Source organism: Anabrus simplex, chromosome 1 (assembly GCF_040414725.1).
Source record: "Anabrus simplex isolate iqAnaSimp1 chromosome 1, ASM4041472v1, whole genome shotgun sequence".
NCBI classification, from domain to species: domain Eukaryota; kingdom Metazoa; phylum Arthropoda; class Insecta; order Orthoptera; family Tettigoniidae; genus Anabrus; species Anabrus simplex.
This window is the reverse complement of record NC_090265.1, coordinates 1646285884-1646302890: the sequence shown is the minus strand read 5'-3', so window position 1 is coordinate 1646302890 and position 17007 is coordinate 1646285884. Positions and strand designations below refer to the sequence as shown.

The 17007-nt window shown below is 40.0% G+C and overlaps 1 protein-coding gene across 1 annotated transcript in view; it reads right to left on the bottom strand.

Moving 5' to 3' along the window:
* Positions 1-17007, bottom strand: part of LOC136863399 (ankyrin repeat and death domain-containing protein 1A) — a 421997-nt gene that overhangs the window by 285883 nt on the left and 119107 nt on the right. Inside the window, exon 3 of the mRNA XM_068226437.1 lies at positions 5602-5705. Coding sequence (XP_068082538.1) covers positions 5602-5705 — 104 coding nt within the window. The remainder of the gene's footprint in view (positions 1-5601; positions 5706-17007) is intronic.

Genomic DNA, 17007 nt, shown 5'->3' with positions numbered 1-17007 from the left:
TTTTATAACGAAGAGTATGGTTCACGTGATTTCTTGTCACCCTTAGCTAGTAGACGATGTTTCCCTGGTTTAAACGCAGTATGCTACTCCTCATGACCACCGTATACAGCATATTTAGAGTTTGGCTGTCTCCGATGTTTATCAATGCCATTGTCAGTCCAGAAAGTAGTGGAATGTTTACTGTATGGTACATAATCTTGCTCTGGGGAGGAACCGCCTTTCACAGACCTTGGAGATGGCAGATCATTTAAAATCAAAAATCAAAATCAAAATCAAAATCTCTTTATTTGCAAATGAGGTGTCTACCTCGGTGGCAAATGGTACACTAAAATACATTATTGTCAAGCACTAAATTTTAAATTAACAAGAGACGAAGAAAATTTTCCTACAATACAATATTATACAATTTACACTAATAATTTGTTCTATTAAACACACACATCATCCTTAATAAATTTATATTGTTTACAAAATTCTACTTATAATATCTTACAAACACAGTCAACTCATATACAGTATGTGAAATTACTTCTAATAATAATATACAACTGGTATAGGATTAAAATTAACATTGAATTTATTTACATATTTATATTTTACCAATTTGGAACCTAAGTAGCATAACGACCTGCTGCGTCTTAACCAGAGCCCCTTTTGCCACCACTTTTCAGAGTTCCTGAAGGGCCTTCACAGCTACCGTAGCGGTCCCAGGGCCCTCGAAGTCCCCACTGTACTTCACCCCTACAGACAGTCCCCTACTTGGGCTGTCCAAACTCCATAGACCAGGGAATGGAATTAATTTAATCACACACACTTTTTTATTACAATATTCTGCACTGGTCGAATGCCCTCTAACATTTCATTTATTTTCTCTGTTGCTGTTTATTCTCTTCTTGAATATCTGTACAGATTTTGGAAAAGGATCAAACACTACCCCTGGTAAACTGTTCCACTCCTTCACGCTCTTCCCAATGAATGAAAATTTACCCCAATCGCTTCTACTAATGTACTTGTGGTCAGTTCTACCAATATAATTATTTTCCAACCGAAGCCTCTCATGGATATCTCTCCATGCTTCTTCTCCTGTATAGGCTCTATATAATCCTATAAGTCTAGTTTTCTCCCTTCTCTTACTTAAAGTTTCCCAACCAAGTTCCTTTACATTTCTGATACACTACTCTTTCTCCTGAAATCCCCTGTTACAAACCTTGCTGCTTTCCTCTGCACACTATCTATTTCTTTTATTAGGTATTCTTGGTGAGGATCCCAAACACTGTTTGCATATTCCAATAATGGACGAACCATACTTAAGTAACTTTTTTCTTTTAATTCTTTGTTGCATCCTTTAAGTAGCCTCATTATGACATGTAACGATCTGTATGCTTTCCCAACAATGTCATCAACATGACCCTTCCAGTGCAAATTACTTTCAAATCTCACACCTAAATATTTGCACTTGCCATCTTTAGGGATAACTACCTCATCCAAAGTATATTCAAATTCAGTTTTAAAGCTCCTGTTTGTAAATGTTGTAACAGTTGATTTGCCTCCATTAATCTTCATATTATTTTCTACAACCCATTCTTGGATACTCTCAAGGTCCCTTTGTAATTCTGAGCAATCCTCAATGTTATTTATTTCCCTATAAACAATTATGTCATCTGCATACAATCTTATTTTCGATGTTATATTGTTCCCTAAATCATTTGCGTATATTAAGAAAAGTAACGGACCGATTATACTACCCTGTGCAATTCCCTTCCAAACTTTCTCTTCCTGTGATATATAATTTCCTACTTTGACTTTCTGAACACTTGAATTTAGAAATGTTCTTATCCAACGTATAACCCTTACGTCCAATCCTATTCCCTCCAATTTCTTTAATAATATTCCATGTTCCACTCTACCAAAGACTTTGGAAAGATCTATGGCAATGCAATCTAACTGGCCTCCTGAATCCAACTGATCTGATATGTCCTGCTGAAATCCCACCAGTTGTGCCTCGCAAGAAAATTTCTTTCTAAATCCATACTGGCTCCTCATGAACCAATTTTTATCATCACATATCCCTCTGATGCACTATGCTATTAAACTCTCCAGTATTTTACAAACTATACTGGTCAGGCTGATTGGTCTGTAGTTCTCTGGTTTCCTTTTATCACCCTTTCCTTTATAAATTGGTATTATTATAGATTCCTTCCATTCCTTTGGTATTACACTATTATATATGACATAGTCAAAGAGAAATTGTAAATAAGGCACTATATACCACCCCATTGTCTTTAATACCTCCCCAGTAATTTGCTCACTTCCTGCTGCTTTTCCTTGCTGAAGCAGTTGGATTTCTCTGAAAATATCTTCATTTGTGAATGAGAAGCTTCTTGTTTCCCTATGTGTCTCTCCCTCTCTATCTTCTGTTATGGTTTCCAAGTCCTGACAATCTTCTACTGAATCTCTGAATTCCCTACTGAAGAGGTTTGCTTTCTCAGTATCTGTTAAATAGTGTTCACCCCCTTCTCCCACCATTGTAGGAATTTGGATTCCTTTTCCTTTTTGATTCCTAATATATGAATACAGCTTTTTCCATTTCCCTTTGTGGCCATTACCCTCTTGAAGAATGCCATTCATATAATTCTCTTTTGCTTCCTTTTTCACTCTATTCAGTTCCCTCATTAGCTGTTTTCTAGTTTCTCTATTCTCCCTACCCTCTTGGATTTTCCTGTTTACTATTCTACATTTTCTTTTTAATTTTCTTATTTCCCTTGTATAATAAACAGGGTCTGAGTTCATTTTACCCTTCTTAACAGGTACAAATCTCTTCTCTCCTTCCCAAATGATTCCTTTAAATTTAGCCCAAAGTGTATCCACATTACTCCCTTCACTTATCCAACAACTGAATTGTGATTTAAGGTAAGTCCCAAATTCATCAACTTTAGTTTTTCTGTATAATTTCTTGTCTTGTGTGACCCTCTTATTAAGCCTTTTTGGTACCAGTCCTACATCCATTATTACAGCCTTATGGTCACCTATTCCTTCAATTACCTCAGTTTTATCAACAATTTCCCATGGTTTAACCAAGAATATATCTAGTAAGTTATTGAGACGAGTCGGTCTCCTTACTACTTGTGTAAATCCTCCCTCCCAAATTAACTTATTTGCCAGTTTCTGTTCATGGGCTTCACTTGCAGCTCCATTCCATTCAACTTCAGGCAAGTTTAGATCTCCCCCAATTATTACCATATCATTATTATTGTTTTATGAGAATAATCTATTATTTTCTCAAATATTTCCATGTCTCTTTCCTCTCTTCCAGGCCTGTATGTTCCTATAATTCCCACCTCCTTCATATTATGACAAACTAATTTTATCCCTAATATTTCATCCCTTTCATCGGTAAACCATTCATGTGAACAATAAGTTTCCTTCACCATAATAAACACCCCCCCCTCCCTTTTTATCTCCTAGGTCTCTACGATAGACTGTGTACCCTTCTGGAAATACTTCTCTATTACCCATCCCTTCTCGCAACCATGATTCTACTCCTATCACCACATCAGTCTCATAAGATTCCATCAATGTACCGAATTTTAATTGTTTATTTACTACACTCTGACAGTTTACCAAAAGCAATCTCAGACCTCCTTCCTCCCTAAAACTTGACTGTTGCAATTGGGTAACGTTTGACTCATGAGTTGAGAACGTCCCTGGAACCCAGATCCTTGTACATAGATCTTGATTTAAGGGTCTGGGTTTTCTGGCAACTTTCCCTGTATGTGCCAGTTTAGTGGCATGGGTTTTCCTAAGTACAGATTAGTTTGCAAATCTCTGTTGATAATTGTAGCAATTTGTCTACAGAGATTTGCTTTTCCATTACCATTCAGATGTAACCCATGCCTAGTGAACATTTGCCTGCCAAGACCTAAAGTATCTACTACATAGACATTTCTAAAACTCTTACATAATCTCTTGATTTTTATATTTACATCATGTACAGCTTTGTTCACACATGAGTCCTCTAAAAGGTCATACCTAGGTGGCAAATTAACTACAATTACTTTTGAGTCAGGTAGTTTGGAAATCTTACCTCTGAGAGTCGTAATTAGTTCCTCACCTTCATTTGCAGCAATGTCATTTGTACCACTCACAATTACCACATAATTGTCCTTCTCTAACACAGGATCACAACTTGAAAGGACGTCTTCAGTTTTGGCACCTGGTTTTATTAGTCCTAAAACCTCAGCTTCTGGATTCTGCAGCTCATCCTTGATGCCTTCTGCCATACCCCGCCCTTGGCTGTCTGCGTAGAGATGAATCTTTGGCGTTCTTGACTCTTGGTTGGTTTTCTTCTTTTGTAGGTTACCTCCACTGGATTTAAAATTATTTGGAAAACTTGGTGTGTCTTCTTCTGGAACTTGCTGAAGTACCGTAACTGAAATCTATTTTGGCACTGCAAAGAGTTTTTTCCCGGTTTTAAGTTGTACGTAGTTTCTTCCATATGTTTAACATTAGGCCTAAAATGGCTACGCGTCACTTCCGTCCACGGCGATCTTTCTTTTCCAATGTCTTCTTTATCTTCCAGTTTCTTAATTCTGTCCTTTAAGCTTTCATTTTCATGTTTCAGAGCGCATAAGTCTTCTTGTAGCACTCCTAAAATCTTAATTATAGTTTCATATGTCTCTCTTTTTTGTTGTTCTGCCTCACTATCGGTTTATTTACACTCGGGACACAGCCACTCACTTTCTTCAATATCAGTCCTATTTACAATATTTGCACAACGAAAATGGTACCATTCATCACACTTACGACACAGAATCCCATTTTTAACTACTCTTCTGCATTTGCCACATTTTTCACTGCATCTTACACCATTATCTACTACGGATATCACAGACTCACACACAGTAGTCGCCATCTTGTTTACAGGCAGTGCACAGTGCAGATAAAGATCAAATGACTGGAACTACAGTAAACAATAGGCCACGAACTAGGAAAAGTAACTTATCGTCGTGATGCCTGTTGTGAAACATAAGATGCTGTTATTAATATTAGATTCACAACTAAATCCAATGAGAAAATGTTATATCACACGGTGGTTCACTGAATGTATGACAGAAGATGATTGTTGGATCAAAAATCCAGCATGTGGAATGTTAGTCCATGCAAACAAGATTCCTGACTCTTCTTTCGCAACATTCGAGGTTATGTTCAGGATGCATGTATTTCAAAGAGATTGTATTCATTACCAACAAGATACTGCGAATCTTATTCTGATAAGCTCCTTCCAGTATCAACTAATATATTCATTCACACATTCTCCAGTCTATCAGAACTTTTCCTGTGGTCGCTGAAGCTACCTAGGATCAGTTTGGTTTAAGCCAAGATGTTTACGTTTGGATGCCCTTCCCGACGCCGCGTGAAAATATCAACCAAGAGCTGACCAGGATTCGAACATCAGTCTTCCAGTTGTGATGAGAGGAGCTAAGTCACTGAGCTTATACTCCTCCTCTTATATTTTCTACACATGTTAATATTAGTATTACTGGTCATACAAATGAGAATTCCATTGGATATGTTTTAATTTAATAATGACTCAATACTTACATTATTCCTTGAGTTGACATCCAAAGACTCCTTGAGAACTTTCCGAACGGCGTCAGCATCGTTCTTTATTACGGCTTCGTGGAGGAGCAGTTCATTCTTGAACACTGTAAACAAACAAATTGACGATGCTGTTAGATGGGTATAAAATGAGTTCGAGTTTCACTCCAAACCTATGCAAGTAGGTCTAAACTTGGTGTCAAATATGACGATCATATCTCTACTCTGAGGTATTGAATCACGACTCCTTGGTTTATAGGGGCATGTGACACAGTAGCGGATATTTAGGATCCTGAAAAATAAATTCAGTATTATAGGTGCGCATGTTTTACTATCAACTAAATTTACTAAACTGCTATTTAAATTGTTTACAAGGTCACCCGCTTTCACATTTTCCACTTCTCAGAGTTTGTCCCCGCGAATGCAAGCGGAAACCAAGCCCTGCGGCACGTCGAACTCCTACTCTGCAGCGCAGCCCCCCACAGCTCATGGTAGTCCTCACAGTAGTTCACAACTCAACTCAATAGTCAAGCTGAACTCCGCGTAGCCGTCTGACATAATACTCACTGATGTACTACCGAATGATTTGAGGTCGGCGGTTGCAGCGTAGGCTTCGGCCTAGAAGTGGCCACGACTGGTCCGAGGTTCTACTGCTCTGCATTCCGACCGATCGAGCAGAGGGCGGGTGGCCACCGGTCTTTCGTGGCTCTACGCCTCTGCATTAGGGAGACGCAGAGGGGCTGGTCGCCACCGTCGATTGTCCTGACAATGTTTATCCACGGTTTTCCATTCTCCCAAACTAAGATGAATGCAGGGACAGTTCTTAGTGTAGACCATGGTCGGAAACCCCTTCACCTTCTCCAAACATATCTTCACCGTATTACAGTATACAAGGCCCACCGCACTCGTAAGGAACGGAGTGAAAACTTGTGTAGTATATATACCAGGTGTATTCATAAGATTTTTCCTTTTTGGATAAAGAAAATATGTAATTTTCAAGGAAAATATTTTTTTAAATTCAAAATATTGGTCATCGACTTCTACACACTTCGCCCATCTTTCAGTTATGTTATGAATACCATGCCAGAAAAACTGCTTGTCTTTTGCGGCAAACCATTCTTCGAGCCATATTCCAACTTCCTCGAAATTGCAGAAGTGCTGCTCTGCGAGCGCGTGCCCCATTGATATGAAGAGGGCCGGGCTGAGTGGCTCAGACGGTTAAGGCGCTGGCCTTCTAACCCCAACTTGGCAGGTTCGATCCTGGCTCAGTCCGGTGGTATTTGAAGGTGCTCAAATACGACAGCCCCGTGTCGGTAGATTTACTGGCACGTAAAAGAACTCCTGCGGGACTAAATTCCGGCACCTCGGTGTCTCCGAAGACCTTAAAAAGTAGTTAGTGGGACGTAAAACAAATAACATTATTATTATTGTTATTATTATTATTATTATTATTATTATTATTATTATTATTATTATTATTATTATTATTATGAAGTGGTGATACTAAGATGGCGCCGGGTCGGTGTTGTACGGCGGAAGAATGGCCCATCCAAACGACTTCAATGTGTCTTTCACTGGTTTCGCTGTGTGAGACGGCGTATTGTCGTGTAACAAGATCACTTTCTCATTCTTCTGGCCCATACCGGTCATCTTTCGATTAATGCGTGATTTAAATTAATCATTTGTTGGCGATAGCGTTGTGCATTAAGGGTTCGCCGGGCTTCAAGAGTTAATAATACACAATACCGCTCTGGTCCCACCAGACACGTAGCACTGCCTTTCACATTGAAATAAGCTCGTTTAAATTGTCGAAACCATGGCTCACATGTTCTAATCGACGGAGCGTGTTCACCATATGTTTCTACCAGCAAACGATGACTTTCCACAGCCTTTTCCTTCAGATTAAATATGAAAAGCAATGCGTGCCGCAAATGTTCTTTTTCAGGCACAAACCTCGACATAATCAATGAATGATACAACACAGACGCTCGTGTTTGGCGGACACCACTTATGTGTGTTGGTAGGTTAATGTCAGACGAACAAATTGACGTATGTTTCAATTTCATACGCTGCGTGCTGTTCGCTGGCGCCATCTTTTGGTGAAACCCGGAAAAGACTGATGCATGCCCCTGGCACAACTGGCTAAAGAGGAATAGAGACCATTATTTTCTGGCGGCGAGAGGGGAGGGGGAGGGCGAAGTATCGTGGCTGTGCCTGATATTAGGTAGCTTGGTTATAAGGGCCACGAGGAAACCCCACAGGCAGAAAGTGAAACCTGGCAAGTTCTACATAGCATATGCAAGGATGTGGGCTGGAAAAGTCCAAGTAAGTTTACAGTCTGCTTTACGTCGCACCGACACAGGTACGTCTTGCGGAGAGGATGGAATAGGAAAGGGCTAGGAGTAGGAAGGAAGCGACCGTGACATTAGATCCCAAGCATTTGATTCATCCCTTCGACAGTAAGTCCGTTCTTTTTAAGGGACCTATCTATGAGGCTGATAGAATTGAAACAGTAAATTCCTGAAATGATCTATCTAGGAGAGCAAAATCAGTGTTTCAGAATCATTCCAGTTTGCATTGTCAACTGTCAACATTGTCAATTGTCTAAGAGAATGTGTTACTCAGGTTCATGTTCCATGGCCGAACAAGGCGTTATTTGCTATTTTGAAGTAATTTCATATTGAAACCGTCTTTGTCAAACAGAGATATGTTAGAATTAATGATTTCAAATGGGGCTTAATTACCTGTCCTTTCAAACATGTGAACATTGCTTGGGAAGAAATGCAAATATCGGCAAAGAAAACACATTCTAGAAGACATGACCTCTTGAAACAAAAGAAAGAATATCTAAAAAGTCTGAAAAATGTACTTCAGACATCTGTGACTATTTCTGGAGGAAACTGTTTGGATTGACCAGCAGATTAATTTGACATGATAAACCAGAACGTTCATTAAGTGACCGAGTGCTGGAAGAGGAAAATCTGTTCTGCACGCTCGGGAGTGTACAGCATGGGCTACGTTTTTCGAAAGAACATCTCATTTGAGATAAGTTATGAAAAATGAATGAAAATCCACAGCCTGTTTCCAGTCCTTCCACCGGGTGAGAAATGGTGTATGGCTTTTAGTGCCGCGAGTGTCCGAGGACATATTCGGCTCGCCAGAAGCAGGTCTTTTTGATTTGACTCCCGTAGGCGACCTGCGCGTCGTGATGAGGATGGAATGAGGATGAAGACGACACATACACCCAGCCCCAGTGCTAGCGAAATTAACCAGTTAAGGTTAAAATTCCATACCCTGCCGGGAATAGAACCCGGGACCCCTGTGACCAAAGGCCAGTACGCTAACCATTTAGCCATGGAGCCGGACGACCGGATGAGGAATGAAATGGATGAAGCTCCCCATCTAGCGGCGAGGATAAGAACTGTGTCGGCTGCCGAAGTCTGACGCACTCCTGTGGGGCGAAGATTAATGACTGACAGATGAAATGAAATGATATTGGAGAGTGTTGCTGGAATAAAAGATGACAGGGAAACCAGGAGTACCCGGAGAAAACCTGCCCCGCTCCCGCTTTGTCAAGCAGAAATCTCACATGGAACGACCAGGATTTGAACCACTAAATCCAGCAGCGTGAGGCCGCCTGAACCACGGAGGCTCAAGATAAGTTATATTGTGGTTAATTCTGATACATATTTGATACTTATCATAACTACATCGATCAGTACTTTCAACAACCAGATTAACATTTTACGGAAAAGCTAATAGATAAATACACACACAAAAGTATTTGCTATAATTATGTTTCTTTCACTGCCCAGCCAATAGCATGAAAGGTGAAACAGTGTTAGGTGTAGAAAGGAAACTTGTCCAAAAACTTCGGGAGTTGATTTCGCGTATAATAATAATAATAATAATAATAATAATAATAATAATAATAATAATAATAATAATAATAATAATGTCCGCCTCTGTGGTGCAGTGGTGAGTGTGATTAGCTGTCACCCCCGGAGGCACCAGTTCTGTTTCCTGTTCTGCTACGAAATTTGAACAAGGTGCACGAGGGCTGGAACGGGTTCCACTCAGCCTCGGGAGGTCAACTGAGTAGAGGCGTTCGATTCCGACCTCAGCCATCCTGGAAGTGGTTTTCCGTGGTTTCCCACTTCTCCTCCAGACAAATTCCGGGATGGTATCTAACATTAGGCCACGGTCGCTTCCTTTCCCCTTCCTTATCTGTCCCTTCCAATCTTCCCACCCGCCCATAAGACTTTTGTTCAGCACAACAGGTGAGGCCACCTTGACGAGGTACTGGTTCTCCTTACCAGTTTTATCCCCGACACAAAAACTCACGCTCCAGGACACTGCCCTTGAGGCGGTAGAGGTTGGATCTCTCGCTAAGTCCGAGAGGAAAAGAAAACCTGGAGGGTAAACGGATTTATAATAATAATAATAATAATAATAATAATAATAATAATAATAATAATAATAATAATAATAATAATAATAATAATAATAATCTTAATCTTGTTTGGGTCATAAATCCATAGAATGGTTTGATTCAGCTCTACATGATACCCCGTCCTGTGCTAACCTTTTCACGTCTACGTAACTTCTTCTTGAGGCGCCTTCTCCTAGTAGAGGTTGGCTGTCCACATAGCCAGTTCCGAACGTGATGTTGCAGCGTGGAAAGCATCTTCTGAAGTGCAGTTGTGCCATCTTCGGATGTCCTTCAATTCGAACTTTGTTGTCGTACACTTTGATCTTTCCAAAACTGTCGGGCTTTCTAGTCATAGCAACGTTGAAAGAATTCCCCCCCAGAGATCCGAATGGGGGAATAGAAACTCCGAATAATAATTTTCTCGTCTAATCTGTTTGTCATATTAGTGCCGTGGTCAAACTCTTCCATTTTTCTCCCCCAAAAATTAACTGAATATTATGAGCATAGACCATCTGATGTGCTAGAAAGTGGAAGGTTCAAGCTGTACTGGATTCGATCTCTGTAGACAGACAATACCATGAAATCAAACAGGCCTGATATTATCCTTATTGACAAACAGCTCAGGAAGACTGATCTGCTGGATGTGACGGTAATCACAGCGTTCACCAGGCCTATGCCCAGAAGATCGAAAATTACTCTGACCTCGTGGAGAAGTTTGAAAAAGCTGTGGGAAGTTGGCCTAGCAACAGTGAGGTATTTACTCATGTCAGTGTTAGGACTTGTGTACAGTAAGTTGCAACAACACCTGCAGGATCTGAACATCGCCGGGTTGCCGGAAATTTGGCTCACTGGAGTTCGTTTACATGCTAGTAATCTACCGACACGAGGCTGAGGTATTTTTGTACCTTCAAATACAGTATATCAAATGTATCGCCTAAGCTACTAAGCCCGGAATATTATTATTATTATTATTATTATTATTATTATTATTATTATTATTATTATTATTATTATTATTATTATTATTATGTGCCTTTGCTGGAAGGACCTAGTATTTACAGTGCACTATGTCTTCTGTTATGGGCTAGAGTAATTTTGTTACTTTCATTGATCTGTCTCTGTCTTATGCTTGGCTTTGACAATATGAAAGTGACTGAGGTATGAGCGATGCTAGTAATGCTATTCCTTCTGCAGCCAGTCCCTGTTATGACTGGTATGAAAATATCGCTCATAGGGTCGGTTGGTGCACGCACTTCAGTGGGCTTGGCAGACTGATATGTAATAGCAACTTGTGGCTCAGTGAGGAAAGCAACGGGAAATTACCTCATTCCTCATTTCCCTAGTACGCCTCTTTAGTGATGCCTAGGCCATCTATGACACCTGATGGCAGAGCTGTTGAGGATCCAACCAGCCTTAGGGCTGAAGACTGAACATACACATTATTATTATTATTATTATTATTATTATTATTATTATTATTATTATTATTATTATTATTATTATTATTATTATTCGTTTCTAATTCGTGTTTCGAAATCAGCGTTGCCAGATTATGGATATCGAACCCCTGTCCTCACTTCCTTACGTCGATGGTTTACTTCTATCTTCCTTTCCATGACGTGTTGTAACAGGCTGTACTTGAGATAGCAGTGAGCTTGCATTCGGGAGATGGTAGGTTCGAATCCCAATGTCTGTAACTATAAATATGTTTTTCTGTAGTTTCCCACTCTTGCACCAGGAAAATGCTGGGACTGTAACATAATTAAGGCCACGGCCACCGTCTTCCCAATCATTTACCAATTCTTGCGTCGGCGAAAACTATGTGTCAGAGCGACGTTATACTACTAGCAAAAAATAAGTTTCTCAGCCTGAACCAGTTTCATTTGTATTTTGCGGCCGGACTGAGTAGCTCAGGGGATAGAGCGCTGAACTCAAATTTGGAGGGTTCGATCTCGCCTCAGGCCAGGTGTATTAAAAATTCTGAAATGCGAAACTCTCGTGACGGTAAATTTACAGACAGTTAAAGGAACTCCTGCGAGACAATACTCCGGCATTGAAGTTAGTGGATCGTAATTATTACACTTAGCTATTCATTTTCAGATCTGAAAATTTAACTCGAGCTGTCAGAAAGTTCTGTGTTAACCCCTAGACCTCTACCTACGTAATGGTTATAGCCCACTCTCCTCATTTTATCTGTAAATCGATTAACCAACTAGGGCTGTGACGTATAAACCAGGTATGTATGGATGTCCACCACCAGAGTAAATAAATAAACACGCTGAATTTAGTTTCGACACGAATAACTTTGTTGGTATTCAGATGACAAACATGCATGTGGTCGTGGCTTTCCTCACACCCTTGCACTCTGTGGTGCGTAACATTTTAGTATAGGTAGAATGATCGTGTGGCTTCCCACAGCAAATATCTTTTTTCACAGATTAAATAGAACAGATATCTATTCTACCAAGTTGGTAAATTTCTATTTAAGCCCCACACAATGGCGATAATATATAGCTCTTCTCCTCAAACAAAATACCCGCTATGAGATTCTGCTAAGAACAATATACGATTATATGTCACGCACAGTACAGATACTAATAAACTATTTTGCAGAGAGTTGAGCAGTTGAGTATAAAGGGAAAGTCGCTGACGTAAATTAAAAGCAATTGTATGTACAACCATTGTCCCGTAGCTGTGCGGTGTCGGGTATAAAGTGAGATGAAATGTCGTAGCGAGGTTTTACCTCCGGATGCCCTTCCGGACGTCAACCTCATCAATGGAGTTAATGAAATAAAATGAGTGACGTGATGTATAATAGTAGTAATCGAGAAGGTGAAACCCAGTGCCGGCCTGCAGCGTTCTCTTCTCAAATAGCACCAGAGGGTCTGTTCAAGGGTTACTTCATCATCATCATCAACAACAAGAGCGCCATACGCCCTCACTCAATACGAACACTGCCGAGAAGTTTGAAAATGAATCCAGGTTTTTGACATGCAATCTAATAATTAGAAATTGTATACCACCACCTCTCCTACCCTGCCGACCAACATACTGATGGTGAAAATTTTGGACCAACGAGATTCGACCTGGCTAACCACGGTGCAGACCATATGCCAGACGGCTCGTGAGCACCGTTCTTTCTACTTATAAGTGTCCCGCGTGCACTAATGTTGCATGGGATGTCTAGCACCTGATTTTCACAGGGGCACTACTGCCAGCAGACAGGTTACGTCAGAATATGAGGAGATAACAACCGGACTATCGCTCGCAGCATGTTCCTTAGCGCTACTCGTCTAATGCAACCCCTTGCATTAACAAACCTCGCTTTCGACCGCATAATACTAGGCTGGTATACGGTACAGCAGCACTATATTTGCTGTCTACAAATCGGCACTGGCTAGTGTGTTCAGCAACGAGGAATACACAGACATAATTTTAATCTATGGAGAATCTGGTCGGAATGCAGCTGAAGCTCGCAGACGGTATGAACAGAAGTTTCCAAACAGACGTCTGCCTTTTATACATGTATTTCGCCCAAAAGAGCTGCAATTAAGAGCTAATGGATCGTTTAATGGACGTATGAGCAGGGACAGACTCATCTGCGACAATGCTGATGTTGTGCAGAATGCACTGCAATACTTTGAACGCAGTCCTTCACACGGAAAATTGAACTTCTCCTTACTGTGATGATATAATAATAATAATAATAATAATAATAATAATAATAATAATAATAATAATAATAATATACAGACCATAATTGTTACAACGTGCACAGGTTTTAGGTTATTTACGAGCTGGGAATGAGCCAGGAGTATCCAGAAGGTCAAGACACAGGATCCTGAAGAAGATGGAATGGCATCAATATAACGCTCATCTATATCAGCAATTAGCAACTCTATGGAGATGATCATGATCGTAGGGTAACATATTGCCAAAGAATGGTTGCAGCATTACAGTAAGATGCATATCCTGTGGAACGATGAATGTTACTTTTCGAATGATTCCATTATCAACACTCCAAATAATGGACTTCAGTAAACCCCCACCGGGTTTTGAGCACAGCATATGCAACTAGAGTGGCGGGGGTGTTTGATCTGTGGTGCATTATTCTGTGAGACTGCATAACTGGGCCTGTTTTTATAGCCCCTAGACTCACCGGTAGGCGATATCTGGAATTTTTAGAGACCGACTTGTTTCTAGAAAATCTTCTAGAAGCTAGTATTGCAATATTGGTTCCATTATGATGGTTCACCACCACTGAGCCAGAGAATGCTGAACAATTACAACACGAATTCGTGAGACTTGGGCTGCAGTGACAAATGAAATGTTGAGACGTGTTCAGCACTGCCTGCACTATCAAGAACATGTTTTGAGCATAGTTATTATGAACAGTTGTTGAAGAAAATGTTCTGGTAGAACCAAATGTGCATTTTATTTTTCTGTACTTTGAAGCGATAATAATACGTATTCGTTTTCGTTTCATACAACCAACTCTTTTATAAAGTGGATGTCTATACATATATAAATTAATACGTTGTTCAGTTTTCTTATGCATTTTTGGCGTATTTATAAATGTTATAGAGCGTGTGCAGTAAAATGACTGCTATTTATTTCAAAACATCCGATACAGAGCACGTAGTCGCTCCTTCGAAAACAAGTGATTAGTAATTCCATGCATCACTAGGCCTAGTGCAGGCGGGATATTTGCAAGTAGAAAGTACGGTGGTCGCCTGGTATACTTCACGCCTTAATAATCATGGCCACCTGGGGGCTACGAAAATTAAAAATAAGTTATGGCAAATATTATTTTGAAAAAAGAGTTATTTGTAATTGGAGGGCCTTATCGACGGCAATAGTAGAGCTGTTTCCCAAAACTGATGGTCGCTTCAGGAAAACACCATTACGCGATAAATGTGACGGTATTGCATGCATAATGTAAGACCAGTAGTAAGTAACTGAACAGCTGAATCGAATAAAAATCCTAAAGTAAAGGTACCGAAAATATTTGAAATTGTATAGTACACATACAATTCCTCTAGTGGTCGTACGTCATAGTCTCAAAGGGGCCTTTGACCTACCAAGTGACCGCTGCCCAGACCGAAGGCCTGCCAATTACATGGTGTCGTGTGGTCGGCACGATGGAATCCTCTCGGCCATTATTCTTGCCTTTTTAAACCGGCAGGGGGAATTCCGTCCAACGCAAAAATCGTACAGGGATGTTTCCAATCGAGGGCATTTCGTCCAGTACGTTAATTACCAGGAATATTTTAATCCTATTTTTCTTTTTACATTCTGCTTTACGTCGCACCGACACAGATAAGTCTTATTGCGACGATGGGATGAGAGAGGCCTAGGAGTGGGAAGGAAGCGGCCGTGGCCTTAATTAAGGTACATCTCCAACAAATTGCCTGGTGTGAAAATGGGAAAATACGGAAAATCATCTTCAGGGCTGCCGACAGTGGGGCTCGAACCCACTACCTCCCGGATGACAGCTCACAGTTTCGCGCCCCTAATCTTATTTTAATTTATCGATTAAGGTATTCTTCTGAGTGTTATTTTTATTTATATATTGATTAAAACGAAATGAAACAACACTCATGATTGACTGTAAAAATTATATTAATTGGAGTTAAGAGTTGGCATAGGTTACATATTTTAAGCCTCTTCGTCTTCGTATTCTACGTACAGCTTTAATTTGTCGTTCGATGTCGTTTTTAGCTTAATACCTGCCATAATTCCCTATAGTGTCATCAACTTCGTTAAAATTTGAGGTCACTTCACGAATATCTGCACGCCTGCTATTTGGGTGATCATAACTTTGGTTTCCCTTTGATACCTTCGTGACTATGAATTTATAAACGCAAAAGCGTCGATATCATCTTTTGGAACTTTCACTGAGAATCTCCAATGACATAATTGGTGCACTTAATCCCTACACTGGCCAAATAATAATTATACTAAAATGTTTTGGAACAAGTGCCCATGTCTGTTCTGCTATTTTTGCTTTTTACCAGACTTTGGCTGGTAAGAATAGGACAAGGTGTCATTGAACGGTGTCTGTTGGCGAAATTTGTTTGGATGGTGATATTTGGACAACATTTTCTGTAAGCATATTTTATATGTGATTTCGTTATAACTAAAGCCCGGATTTTTATCCAGTAATAGGTTAGATTGCAAACTAATTTGGTTAGTAGGAAGTGTCGGCCACCCACTCTTTCATAATGTAGCAAGAGTAACATAAATTATAGGGGTTCTGATGGGCCGTACGCGTAATGTTTATGCAAACCCCATAGCATAATACTTGCTACTCGCTACAGTAAGTTTACATTATAACCCATTAGTACATAAAAATACGGGCTCTGGTTATAACTATTATACTCTGCTTTGTAACTTAATATTTTAAGTTACAATCTTGAAATACGCACGAAGTTCGATGCAATAATTTGTAACTCTTATATTAAATTATTTTAATGCAGACTTTCTTAGCCTCCCAAAAGTCCAACACCGCGTCCACGTCTTGGGAGGTGGACAACGGCATAAAGTAAGGGTGTAAAGGAAAAGTAGCCATAAATTCATTATACTATCCCACTCGTTGAATGGTCAGCGTACTGGCCTTCGGTTTAGAGGGTCCCGGGTTCGATTCCCGGCCGGGTCGGGGATTTTAACCTTCATTGGTTAATTCCATTGGCCCTGGGGCTGAGTGTTTGTGCTGTCCCCAACATCCCTGCAACTCACACACCATACTCAACACTATCCTCCAACACAATAACACGCAGTTACCTACACATGGCAGGTGCCGCTCACCCTCGTCGGAGGGTCTGCCTTACAAGGGCTGCACTCGGCTAGAAATAGCCACACACGAAATTATTATTATTATTATTATTATTATTATTATTATTATTATTATTATTATTATTATTATTATTATTATTATTATTATTATTATTATTATTATTATTATTATTATTATTATT